This window comes from Somniosus microcephalus, chromosome 4, assembly GCF_052327205.1.
Source record: "Somniosus microcephalus isolate GS21.2 chromosome 4, FLI_Smic_1.0, whole genome shotgun sequence".
Lineage (NCBI taxonomy): Eukaryota > Metazoa > Chordata > Chondrichthyes > Squaliformes > Somniosidae > Somniosus > Somniosus microcephalus.
In genome coordinates, this window is record NC_140990.1 from 212,182,809 (window position 1) to 212,197,928 (window position 15,120).

Genomic DNA, 15,120 nt, shown 5'->3' on the forward strand with positions numbered 1-15,120 from the left:
ATATGCCGGGCCATGAGGTTACAGATTGTGGTGGAATATAATTCTGCTGCTGCTGATGGCCGACAGCGCCTCATGGATGCCCAGTTTTGAGCTGCTAGATCTATGCTGAATCTATCCCCTTCAGCATGGGTGGTAGTGCCACACAACATGATGGAGAGCGTTTTCAGTGTGAAGACGGGACTTTTTTCTCCACAAGGACTGTGGTGGTCACTGCTACCAATACTGTCATGGACAGATGCACCTGTGGCAGGTAGATTGGTGAGGGCGAGGTCAAGTAGGTTTTTCCCTCATATTGGTTCTCTCTCCCCCTGCCGCTGGCCCAGACTGGCAGCTATGTCTTTCAGGACTCAGCCTGCTTGGTCAATATTGTTGCTATCGAGCATCTCTTGGTGATGGACATTGAAGTCCCCCACCCAGATTCAGTCCGGGTTATTCAGCTATACTGGCACATGTTCCTTGACTAATGATTTCCTGATTAAAGTGCAGGTAAGTTTGTCTTTTCAACCTTCTATCATGTTTGTGTCTGTGTCAGCCTTTTCTTTTGTTGTTGCTGAACCCTACCATACCTCCAATCTTGTAGTGCCAGGTAGATCCTCCTTTATACCTCGGGAGAGTTGGACGCCTTGTTTTTTGCTCTGGTGAGCCTGGTTGCTCCCCTGCTCATATTGTTTTGCTGCTCCCACTGGCCTTGTTACTGCCCCTGCCCACCTTGCCCCTGGTCTTATTACCATTGAACCCACCCTCTTGCCACCAGTTTCAGATCTGCCTCCAGAATAAAATGAAAAGAAAAACTTGTCAGATGTCCTTGGCTTTAGAGCAAGAGTAGGCCGTAGGGTTAGGGTTGAATATAGCTTTAGGTTTTAGGTTAGGATTATGGTTATGGTTAGAGTTGCACTTAGCTGTAGGTTTGGGCCCAGGGCTGGAGTTGGGCTTAGGTTTAGAGTTGGGAATATAGTTAGACTTAAGGATAAGTTTAAGGTAGAGGTTAGGGTTAGAGTTGGGTTTAGGGTTAGGGCAGAATTTGGCGATGGGTGAATCTATTTCAGGGGTGATTTTATTTTGTTGGAGAGCTGTTTATTTTATGTGGGAAGCTCTTTAGCAGATGAATGGGAGGGAGGCGATGATTGGGGGTGATATGGACACATTACGCGGGCCAATATATTTCATACATCAATGGGAGGATTTTTAGTTTTGCACAAGTGATTTTTAGGGGTAGGCACCAGCTTCTCACTCAGAGGATAGAACGAACTCTTTAATGAGGGTCAGTATCAACTGCCCACTGAGGGAATAGTACCAGCTCCTTACTGAGGAGCGAGCACCAACTCTTTATTGAAGGGATACTGGCAACATTTTATTGAGGGAGCACCATCAACTCTCTACTGAGAGCACAGCACCAACTCTTCACTGAGGAGTTAGCATGAACTTCCCATTGCGGGGACAGCACCAAACCTTTATTGAGAGAATATCTGTGGGGCTAAAAATTCGAGTGCGACACAAAAGCTGCCGGTGCCACCACAGCCGTGGCTTAATGACTGCCGAAAATGGTGGCACTGGTAGGATGGAAAAATTGGCCCTGGGGACTAATGATTATTTGCCCAGCGCTAAGCTCACTGTGTAATGCCCTCCTGGTGGCGTTCGTCCTGGCATCAAGCCCCAATGTGGCGTCCACAAGCAGCGTTGCAGCTTCGAGCAGCCCCTGAAAGTGAGGCTGTGATTTCGCAAAGCATTGTGGGATCTTAAAAGGGCACTACATTGTCATTTTCTTAAAATGATAAAAGTAAAAATGATGTAAAAATATGCAGTTTTGAGCCCTTATAGCTCAACTGCCTTCTGAAAAAAAAAATTAACAGTAAAAAGAATTCCCAAACTGGGAGTTTTCAGCTCTTAAAGCTGAATTCCCTTCTACACCTCAAAAAATGGGGAAAGTGCTTCAGCACCAGCACAAATGGCTTAGCAAGCCAGGGAAGGGACACCCAGGGTCTCGCACGCAGCACTCCAGCTTTGTGCAGGGGGTCAACACTGCAAGAGAGGTCCTCTACCCACAGGGGCCAGGAGGCCCTCCAGAAAGAACGATGTGGGACCAGATCACCGAGGCCGTCAGTGCCAGCAGTGTCACCCCCATCCCCTGGCTCCAGTGCCCAAAGAAGCTTCATGACCTCAAACCAGAGGTCAAGGTCAGTGAATGCATCTTCAAAAGCCGTCTCCTACCAACTGCACCACTAGCCTCACACACTGCTCAATGCACGACTCCCCACCAACCCCAATCACTTACCTACCAACAATCTCTACCTAACATGAGGTGCACCTCCAATTCCTAGCCTCACTTCACCTCCTTGGAGGAGATGGTGCAGGCCATTGTTGGTCATAGATGAGCCCTTGGCCAGCGGCAGGGCAGAAAGGATACATTATCCTCCTTCTCGCATACACCTCTAACTTTCCCACCCTCCCCTCACCAAAACCCCACCCTTGTGCCTTCTTCATTTCACACACCCAAGAAATGCAGCCTGCTCAGCCAGTGATTGACCAAAAATAGGGAGAGGAGAGTGAAGAAGAAGAAGAAACACCATCACTCGATTTGCTACTCCCAGCCACCAGCTCCTCAAGGTCAACCAGCAAGGCCATTTGCAGTGCCCCCCACTGAAAGTCAGCAGCCTTCCACCAGCCATGCTGCAGCCACTGGGGCAGCACTGCATGTCATCAGTAGGATAGGCAAAGGCACACACAAGATAGTCACTAAGGTTTTGCTAAGGGTGATGAGTTGATTTCTTGATGTCATATTGGATGGATAGATGTATAAAGTTGGATTGGAAGGTTTGCTTTGTGGTAGCTTTTATTTCAGCATCGTGGCCAAGAGGATGCTGTGATGCTCAGTAACAGAGGGAAGGTAAGGTGTGGGACTAATGTTGAAAGGGGAATTGGGGTTGTGGTCACTGGTACCGCAGGCAGATGATTCCATCCCGGATATCCCAGCGAGAAAGGGGATGTCTGGGTTGCATCCTTCCTTCTGCTTCCTCCTCTTCTGCTTCCTCCTCTTCTGTTTCTTCCTCTTCTGCGCCTTCCTCTTCCCTCTGCGAGTGGATGCTGTAAATCTGAAATGACAGCGTAAAATGCTGGAAATACTCAGCAGGTGAGGCAGCCTCTCGACCTGAGCTGTGAACTCTGTTTCTCTCTCCATGGATGCTGCCTGACTTGCTGAGTATTTCCAGCATTTTGTGTCTTCTCAGAGGCCTTCTGTTACCATCCGAGGCCTTGCAAGCATCCAGCAGCTTTTAACATGTATGGCACCAAGCTACTACTTCAATAAAATAAAAAAAATCCAGTCCAAAAGCTTAAATGCAAACTTACCTAAAAGTTGTGTGTGTCCCTTTAAGAGGTACTAACAGCACTTTTGTCAGTCTGCTGAATGCTGGGTTTTCATGGTAAGCTTAGGACCCAGCGCTGAGCTCAACGCTAAGGTCCAAGTTCGCTGAGGTGATGTTAAGTCGGCATTGCACACCGACTGACGTTACGCTTTCTTAATTTACATCTCCAGGGCCAGCGCTTGGCAGCGCTAAGGCCCTCACCAAGATCGTGGCCGCCGAGTCCCGCACCACTGAAGGGCGCTAAGGTGGCGGCCGCCATTTTTAGACCAGATTGCGGCGCAAACGGATGGCGGTAAGTGGACCAATTTCTTGGCCTTAATGTTTTATTGAGGGAATAGCACCAAATCTCTACTAAGGGGACAGGTCAACTGTCTAATGTTGTGAGATCACCATGTTTCCACTAAGGGATATCACCAATACAGCATTGACGGATACCACCAACCCTCCATTAAGTGGATAAACCAACCTTTCTATTCAGGGATATCACTTAAGTCCTTTCTAAGGGAACAGTGCTAGCTCCTCACTGAGTTGATGCCACCAACACTAAGGCTGAGGGGAGAGATGCACGCGTTACGTTGGAGAAAAAAAACTTAAATATACAGATAGCTATATTTAAATATAATTATTAATAGTAATAATAGATTATTTTCCTGCTAATTACACACAAATAGACAAATAGACACAAGGACGTATGGCAGTATTATAGCTGAAATATAATTGAATTTTTAGTCATTCCATACTAAAACCCCAGATTTAGGGTTCGAAACTTGTTGGCATGCTGGTATGTTGTGTTTCTCTTTCTTCAGATCAAAGTTTCTGAAAAATAAATTCCAATTTTTCAAAAAACTGCAGCTGAGGAAATGAGAGAAACTAAGTAACATCAGCAGCAAGTATGAAGTCTCAAATCTGGCTTATACTGAACATGCACACGATATACCACTGGATTATTTTCAGTTCGTACATGTTTTAAATTAATATATTACATGTCCCATTTCAATATTATATTACCCCCACCAGCGCCCCCCCCCCCCCCCGCCCATGTTATCTTCCTGATTCAACTGGGTGCTACTGTCTTTTCCTGGACAAGGCTTCCTACCTCCCTCCCTCCTAATGGGTTGGTGGCAGAGTTCGTCGGCAAGGGGCACAAGCAGGTAGTCTGGAGGCTGGCAGTACAAGATTCTTAGTGAAGCGTAAGACAAAGATTCCCAACAGCAAACAGCTGCTCGAGAATGAGAGAGCACATCTCGTACAACACAGATGTTCATCCATAACCTCTATATCGAGTGAAACAATTCTATCAACACTAGATCGCCAACCAGAGAAGAGAGAGACTGTAACAATTAGCTCGTGTCCACGGTGATAACTGACTAAATCTTTAAATAGATGGAGGCTTTATATACATGATATTCTAGGAGTGGCAGTTGGTTGGCAGAGGAGCCGTTGGAATTTGCAGTGTATTTTGCAGGCCAGGCTTTCACACACTCACTGATGTAGACTACAAGGCAGCACTGAGCCTTGCACCTGGCATTTTTTAAACTAAATTGCACCTCATTAAATTACAATTAAATAGAATCATGATTTTAAAAAGTCATTTGCGTTGTTTTGCATACTGAAATCCTAATGTTTTCCAGGTGAATAAAGGGCCGAGCATTTATTTATACAAACGTAATATATTTTAAATGATCTTAATTTAACCTTCTACTGTACGCAAAGCCAATCTGAGTTACTTCTCACTACGTGTGCAGGCAAGAAAGCAATTAATTTTTCAAATGAGTTATTTAAAAGGGATTTTTGTTGTTATGAAATTTAACTCTGTGTACCAACTTATCTTCGCACAGGAGGCGGGTCCCTTGCAGGTAATGGGAATGAATTCTTTTCTGGACAACTTTCTTCCCATCACCCCCTTTTCCCAAAGGCATTGAGCTTGTTGCGGTACAGGTTCATGAGCTCAAATGGAGGATTTTTATCCGCCTCCTGTCATCATGCTCCATTAATCATTTGACCCGCATATCATCCAAAATGATGTAAACAGTCAGATTGAATGCCGAATTCAAAGTGCAGCCTGCAGGTTGCGTGAGGAGGTAGGGAATTAAACAGATATGACCGCATTAAAAAATTAATTTCCTAGGCCAAGGTCTTTGACTTTGGGATTAACTTCATGATATCTTATGGCAATGGGTGTAGATTTACGACACTAAAATACATTACATTACCATCTTAATTATAAATAACCTTTGCACAACTTTTCAACTTCAGTACTTAATACTATAATACATATCAAAACATGGGGCGCACTAAATATGAAGCAACTTATAGCATTTAAAAGTTTTCTAAAGCAAAGTCTGGGCCATTTAAAATAAGCCCCCTTTCCTATAGGTGTTGTTTATTTAACTGAGACACTCAAGTGAAGGCCAATGTCTATGGTGCAGAACAGCACTAAGGTTAAAAAGAGTAGGGAGAAGATTGTGTATCAACGAGTAATGGCTGGGTGATGCTAAGCTTGGACTTTAAAAGCTAGTAGATGGCCAGACATCACTGAGCGATGGCTCTTGCATGTGTGAAATGAAACGAACCACCAGCATACTTGGAAGTGAAAATTGTTTTATTTTACAGGGTTTCACATTCAATGCCTGCCCATTAAACTGCTTTAATTGTGAAAGTTTTGAAGCTGATTTATGAGTTTACTTTGCTACTGTCAACACCAACATTATGCTGAAATGGACTGAAAGCAAATTCAGAATTTGAGCACTTTATCAATGGGCTCTTAGCCTGCTTCCAAAAAGACTTGACGTCCTGACATTAGCTGCTTCTACTGTACTGCAGAATACCAAAAGCATTGCTGCATGCAGGAAATACTGGAGTATATCTTGGGGGTTGTTGGGGACAGGGTATTCACACTTGATTTTTTTTTTACTGACATTGGGTGCCTTCTACACCAGGGCTTGCTATCAGAGATCCTCCGCAAAGAGGAAGATCCTAGAACAGCATCCCAGTCACTTCTTGTAAATCTAAGAGCCATGCAGAACTTCCTGAACCTTCCAGAGGCAGAACGTGACCGAATCTACCAGGAGGAGAGAGAACGAAGCATGAACCCAAACATCTCCATGGTCTCGCCTTCAGCAGGCAGCCCAGGGTCTTCCCGAGCCTCGCAGGTACTTAAAAAGCTTGTCCTCCAACAACCTTTTTTTTTTATTGATGCAGGAACTAAAAGCAGACTTGCACACTTTTTAAAATGAACACAGTAGAATACATAAATGTAAATAGGCATCAAGGAAATTAAACCATCAAATCAGCTGCATTTCTTTCAGTGTTCCATGAAATTTAAATTTTTTCATTTACAGTGATTTCCTATGTGAAATTATCAGCATCCATGGCTAGCATAATAATGATAATGATGGTATACTGTACATACCGGGTTGACATATGTAATGCGTTAATAAAGGATGAGCTAGACTTTTGGGAGTACATTTAATTGAGTAATAATTTATTATTTAGGGGTCTCTACCCATTTACTCATTTTTTCTAGGAGAATTGGTTCTACCTCTCTAAGGCATGCTGCTTTTTTATCTTCATGTATATGTGCTGCTTTATCAGGTTTTTTTTCTCTCCTTCCAATGAAATGTTTATTATTACTTGGCATGATTCGCACAGCCTACCTTAGTGATTTGGTAAACAGCATGAAAAGTGCTTTACTGTGTTTGCATGTCCTATAGGAATGCTCTGTTCCTGAACAGCAATTATTTCTAATCACAATTAACCTGATTAGAATAATGGACAGGAAGTGTCCTCCATAGCTAATGCAGTTTGGCATCAGCTGACTGAAATCCGCTGATGATTTGTGCACAGATGGCTGGCTGAAAGCAGTTTTTATTTTAATTTTTTTTGCTGGTCTCTCTCGGTAGGCCAAGACCTCTGCGTCAACATCAGACCTTCTGGTTAAGGTGGAGAGCACGAACCTGAACATCACATCAGCCATTTACGATGAGATCCAGCAAGAGATGAAACGGGCCAAAGTGTCTCAGGCATTGTTTGCAAAAGTGGCAGCAAATAAAAGTCAGGTGAGAGGGCGATGAGCCATGTTGTTCTTAACATCTCTTATAATACACCATGATACCGTTTCTTGTGCAACTGGCTTGTCTCACTACATGTTGACTAGTTTTGCTACTTTTTAGCCTTAAAATAATATCAGTTTGCCTCAGTTATGGTTTAGGAAACTTCAACCTGTGTCACACAAAGCAAATCAAAATCTCTTCGTAAGGCTTCATTTCATTGCTACAGACACAGTCATAAAGCTCACATCCAAAGTACTTGCTGCATGTTCCTCAAGGAAGTCAGTGTGTGGGCCTTGGGCCACGCTTGGCTCCTGAAACCTGCCAATCTGGCCCTCAAAGCAGGTACAACTCAGTCTTATTTGCCTTTATTTTTGTAGTTCGCTAGCTTGCCCAGTTTGAATTTTGTGGGCCTGTTGGTTTGGAAGGGGCTGTGCTTTGAGCATCATTGTGTCACTGGTGGATAGATCCAAATCGTAAAACCAAATCGTAGAATCAGCAACTTCAGATACATGCAAGCAAGTGCGAACATTCATTTAAACTTTCTATGTGGCTCCTTGAAGCTCCATGGTCTACACCTATGTTGCCCATATAGACAAAACTTTGAACAGCTCCAGTGTAAAGTCGCATATCTCACATCTTCTTCCACATAGTCAACTTAACAGGTGAACTCCAGTGTTACCCCAGGTCTATGTTGATTGGTCATTCACTCTGGATCAGCTGTGGAGTCAAATGCCACCAGTGAGTATGGAGGTTAATCTTTGTTAATGTCTTAGATGCCCTCCTGTTTTCTTTTGGCTTCATTTTTCCCATTGTGATACACACTGATTAGAGAAATTCTAGGATCAGTGTACATCACATGGGAAAAATTACTTCATGATCAACTTTGAGTAACAATGTAGCAATCATCTTCAGTGTGGATGCCATTATACATCAACAGCACAGATTGTACTGGGAGTTAAGGTCTATTCTGACAGCTTCTGCTCACGCAAGACGGACCCAAAACTGAACAAATCCACCCATAGGATTAGCAGTATGTATTATTTAAAAGAAATGACAGACATATTTCAGAATTATTTCAAGCCTGTAATCTATTATTCGGATTCAGATAATAATTATAAACTGCTTGAGCTGCACATTTTGTAGCTTATGACATCAACCAAACCCCTTGAGTATATTACTGACTTGTAATCACTCTGAGATATCCATCATTCTCTATTTATACCACACATGTGGTCTGAAAAGTGATGGTTTATTCAAGCAGGGTTATTTCACCATTGCAACTATTTTCACAGCCCTGGCTCAAGTCTTTCATTGTCACAGCTCACTTCCATTGACTGTGGCACTAGCTCAGAGACCATCACACACCTCACCCATCCCTCATGCTCTCACAGCTCATGATTCAGTCTCCGAGGAGATGTCATTTTAATCAAAGCCCGGTGACAAACTGACGGGAGCTGATTGGCTGCCCCGTTTACACAATGCCCCATTTACACACCGCCCCATTTACACACCGCCCCATTTACACACGGACCCTTTTACACACTGCCCCATTTACACACCGCCCCATTTACACACCGACCCTTTACACGCCGCCCCATTTACACACCGCCCCATTTACACACCAACCCTTTTACACACCGCCCCATTTACACACCGCCCCTTTTATACACCACTCCATTTACACACTGCCCCATTTACACACTGTCCCTTTTACACACCACTCCATTTACACACCACCCCATTTACACACTGTCCCTTTTACACACCGCCACATTTACACACCACCACATTTACACACCGCCCCATTTAAATACCACCCCATTTACACACCGCCCCTTTTACACACCACGCAACTTACACACCTCCCCATTTACACACCGCCCCTTTTACACACCGCCCCTTTTACACACTGCCCCATTTACACGCCGTGCCATTTAAACACCGTTCCATATAAACACCGCCCCATTTACACACCGCCCCTTTTACACACTGCCCCATTTACACACCGTGCCATTTACACACCGCCCCATTTACACACAGTCCCATTTACACACCACCCCATTTACACACCGACCCATTTATGCACCGACCCATTCATACACCGTTGCTTTACACACTGTCCCATTTACACATCGCCCCATTTACACACCGCCCCATTTACACACTGTCCCATTTACACACCATCCGATTTACATACCGCCCCTTTTACACACTGCCCCATTTACACAACGCCCCATTTACACACTGCCCCATTTACACACCACCCCATTTACACACTGCGCCTTTTACACACCGCCCCATTTACACAACACCCCATTTAAAAACCACCCCATTTACACACCGTTCGATTTACACAGCATCCCAATTACACCCAGCCCCATTTACACACCGTTCGATTTACACATCGCCCCTTTTACACTCCGCCACTTTTACACACCGCCCCATTTACACACCGCCCCATTCACACACCGCGCCTTTTACACACCATGCCTTTTACACACCGCTGCTTACACACCACGCCATTTATACACTGCCCCATTTACACACTGCCCCATTTACACACTGCCCCATTTATACACTGCCCCATTTACACACTGCCCCATTTACACACCGTCTGATTACACACCGTCCCATTTGCACACCGCTCCATTTACACACTGTTCCAATTACACAATGTCCCATTTACACACTGCCCCATTTACACACCACCCCATTTACACACCGCCCCATTTACCCACTGCCCTTTTTACACACCGCCCCATTTACAGTCCACCCCTTTTACACTCCTCGCCTTTTACACACCGCCCCTTTTACAAACAGTTCCATCAACACTCCGTCCCATTTACACACCGTCCCATTTACACACTGCTCCATTTACACACCGCCCCATTTACACTGTCCCATTTACAATCCATTCGATTTACACAGCGCCCATTTTACCCACCGCGCCATTTACACACCGCCCTGTTTACACACCGTCCCATTTACACACCGCCCCATTTACACACCATCCCAATTACACAATGCCACCTTTACACTCCGTCCCATTTACACACCGTCCCATTTACACACCGCCCCATTTATACACCATTCCATTTACACAATGCCACCTTTACACACCGTCCCATTTACACACCGCCCCATTTACATACCATCCCCTTTACACAATGCCACCATTACACACCGCCCCACTGACACACCGCCCCACTTACACACCATCCCATTTACACAATGCCACCTTTACACACCGCCTCATTTACACAGCGTCCTATTTACACACCGCCCGTTTTATACACTGTCCCATTTACACACCGTTCGATTTACACAGTGCCCATTTTACCCACCGTGACATTTACACACCGCCCCATTTACACACCGCCCCATTTCAACATTGCCCCATTTACACACCGTCCCTTTTACACACCGCCTGATTTACACACCACGCCATTTACACATCGCCCCATTTACACACCATCCCAATTACACACCGTCCCATTTACACACCGCTGTTTACACATCACCCCATTTACACACTGCCACATTTACACTCCATCCCATTACACACCATCCCAATTACACACCGTCCCATTTACACACCGCCGTTTACACATCACCCCATTTACACACTGCCACATTTACACTCCGTCCCATTACACACCGTCCCATTTGCACACCGCTCCATTTACACAGTGCCACTTTTACACACTGCCTCATTTACACACCATCCCATTCACACAACATCCCATTTACATACTGCCCCATTTACACACCGTCTGATTTACACACTGCCCCATTTACACACCGCCCCCAATTACACACAACCCCATTTACACACTGCCACATTTACACACCGGCCTCTTTACACACCGACCCATTCATACACCACCCCATTTACACACCATGCCATTTACACACCGTCCCATTTACACTCCGCCCCTTTTACATACCGCCCCATTTACACACCATCCCATTTACACACGGCCCCATTTACACTCCTCGCATTTTACACACCGCCCCTTTTACAAACAGTTCCATCTACACTCCGTCCCATTTACACACTGCCCCATTTACACTGTCCCATTTACAATCCGTTCGATTTACACAGAGCCCAGTTTACCCACCGTGCCATTTACACACCCCCCTTTTTACACAATGCCACCTTTACACACCGCCTCATTTACACACCGCCCCATTTACACACCATCCCATTTACACAATGCCACCTTTACACACCGCCTCATTTACACACCGCCTGTTTTATACACTGTCCCATTTACACACCGTTCAATTTACACAGTGCCCATTTTACCCACCGCGACATTTACACACCGCCCCATTTACACACCGCCCCAATTCAACATTGCCCCATTTACACACCGTCCCTTTTACACACCGCCTGATTTGCACACCGCGCTATTTACACATCGCCCCATTTACACATTGCCCCATTTACACACCATCCCAATTACACACCGTCCCATTTACACACCGCCATTTACACATCACCCCATTTACACACTGCCACATTTACACTCCGTCCCATTACACACCGTCCCATTTGCACACCGCCCCATTTACACAGTGCCACTTTTACACACTGCCTCATTTACACACCATCCCATTCACACAACGTTCCATTTACATACTGCCTCATTTACACACCGTCTGATTTACACACTGCCCCATTTACACACCGCACCCAATTACACACAACCCCATTTACACACTGCCCCATTTACACACCAGCCTCTTTACACACCGACCCATTCATACACCACCCCATTTACACACCATGCCATTTACACACCGTCCTATTTACAAACCGACCCTTTCTACACACCGCCCCTTTTACACACTGTCCCAATTACACACCGTCCCATTTACACACTGCCCCATTTACACACCGTCCCATTTACACACTGCCCCATTTACACACCGTCCCATTTACACACTGCCCCATTTACATACCGCCCCATTTACACACCGTGCCAGTTACACACTGCCCCATTAACACACCGCCCCATTTACACACCACCCCATTTACACACCATCCCATTTGCACACCGCCCCATTTACCCACTGCCCTTTTTACACACCGCCCCATTTACAGTCCACCCCTTTTACACTCCTCGCCTTTTACACACCGCCCCTTTTACAAACAGTTCCATCAACACTCCGTCCCATTTACACACCGTCCCATTTACACACTGCTCCATTTACACACCGCCCCATTTACACTGTCCCATTTACAATCCATTCGATTTACACAGCGCCCATTTTACCCACCGCGCCATTTACACACCGCCCTGTTTACACACCGTCCCATTTACACACCGCCCCATTTACACACCATCCCAATTACACAATGCCACCTTTACACTCCGTCCCATTTACACACCGTCCCATTTACACACCGCCCCATTTATACACCATTCCATTTACACAATGCCACCTTTACACACCGTCCCATTTACACACCGCCCCATTTACATACCATCCCCTTTACACAATGCCACCATTACACACCGCCCCACTTACACACCGCCCCACTTACACACCATCCCATTTACACAATGCCACCTTTACACACCGCCTCATTTACACAGCGTCCTATTTACACACCATCCCATTTACACACTGCCCCATTTACACACCGTCCCATTTACACACTGCCCCATTTACACACCGTCCCATTTACACACTGCCCCATTTACACACTGCCCCATTTACACACCGTCCCATTTACACACTGCCCCATTTACATACCGCCCCATTTACACACCGTGCCAGTTACACACTGCCCCATTAACACACCGCCCCATTTACACACCACCCCATTTACACACCATCCCATTTGCACACCGCCCCATTTGCACACCGCCCCATTTGCACACCGCCCCTTTTACACTCCGCCCCTTTTACATACCGCCCCATTTACACACCATCCCATTTATTAACTGGGTCATTTACACACCATCCCATTTACACACCACACCATTTACACACCGCCCCATTTACACACTGCCCCATTTACACATTGCCCCATTTACACACCGTCCCATTTACACACTGCCTCATTTACACAACATCCCATTTACTCACTGGGTCATTTACACACCGTCCCATTTACACACCACACCATTTACACACTGCCTCATTTACACACCGCCCCATTTACTCACTGCCCCATTTACACACTGCCCCATTTACACACTGTCCCTTTTACACACCGCCCCATTTACACCCCGTCCCTTTTATACACCGCCTGAATTACACACCGCCCCATTTACGCACCGCCCCATTTACACACCACCCCATTTACACACTGCCCCATTTACACACCATCTGATTACACACTGTCCCATTTGCACACCGCTCCATTTACACAATGTTCCAATTACACACCGTCCCATTTACATGCCGCCCCATTTACATACCGCCCCATTTACACACTGTCCCTTTTACACACCGCTCCATTTACACACCATCCCATTTACACACCGTCCCTTTTACACACCACCCCATTTACAAACCATCCCATTTACACACCGTCCCATTTACACGCTGCCCCATTTACACACCGTGCCATTTACACACCACCCCATTTACACACCGCCCCATTTACACACCGTCCCAGTTACACACCGCCGTTTACACATCACCCCATTTACACACCGCCACATTTACACACTGCCTCATTTACACACCATCCCCTTCACACAACGTCCCATTTACATACTGCCCCATTTACACACCGTCTGATTTACACACTGCCCCATTTACACACTGCCCCAATTACACACAACCCCATTTACACACTGCCCCATTTACACACTGGCCCCTTTACACACCGACCCATTCATACACCACCCCATTTACACACCATGCCATTTACACACCGTCCCATTTACACACCGACCCTTTCTACACACCGCCCCATTTACACACCGTCCCATTTACACACCGTCCCATTTACACACTGCCCCATTTACATACCGCCCCATTTACACACCGTGCCGTTTACACACTGCCCCATTTACACACTGCCCCATTTACACACTGCCTCATTTACACACCATCCCATTTACTCACTGGGTCATTTACACACCGTCCCATTTACACACCACACCATTTACACACCGCCCCATTTACACACTGCCCCATTTACTCACTGCCCCATTTACACACCACCCCATTTACACACTGTCCCTTTTACACATCACCCCATTTACACCCCGTCCCTTTTATACACCGCCTGAATTACACACTGCCCCATTTGCACACCGCTCCATTTACACACTGCCCCATTTACACACTGTCCCTTTTACACACTGCCCCTTTTACACACCATCCCATTTACACACCATCCCATTTACACGCTGCCTCATTTACACACCGTCCCTTTTATACACCGCCTGACTTACACACCGCCCCATTTACACGCTGCCCCATTTACACACCACCCATTTATGCACTGCCCCATTTACACACCACCCCACTTACACTCTGCCCCATTTACACACCGCCCCTTTTACACACCTACCCATTTACACACCGCCCCATTGACACACTGTCCCATTTACACACCACCCCATTTACACACCTACCCATTTATGCACCGACCCATTCATACACCGTTGCTTTACACACTGTCCCATTTACACATTGCCCCAGTTACACACCGCCCCATTTACACATTGTCCGAT

The 15,120-nt window shown here is 45.9% G+C and overlaps 1 protein-coding gene across 4 annotated transcripts in view; it reads left to right on the forward strand.

Annotated features, from left to right (window-relative positions):
• Nucleotides 1-15,120, forward strand: part of satb2 (SATB homeobox 2) — a 595,400-nt gene that overhangs the window by 91,513 nt on the left and 488,767 nt on the right. For 3 of the 4 annotated variants that reach the window (XM_085985795.1, XM_085985791.1, XM_085985792.1), the window contains exons 9-10: nucleotides 6,302-6,514; nucleotides 7,265-7,420. In XM_085985795.1, the coding sequence (XP_085841921.1) occupies nucleotides 6,302-6,514; nucleotides 7,265-7,420 (369 nt within the window). The remainder of the gene's footprint in view (nucleotides 1-6,301; nucleotides 6,515-7,264; nucleotides 7,421-15,120) is intronic. The other variant, XM_085985794.1, reaches the window with a different exon arrangement.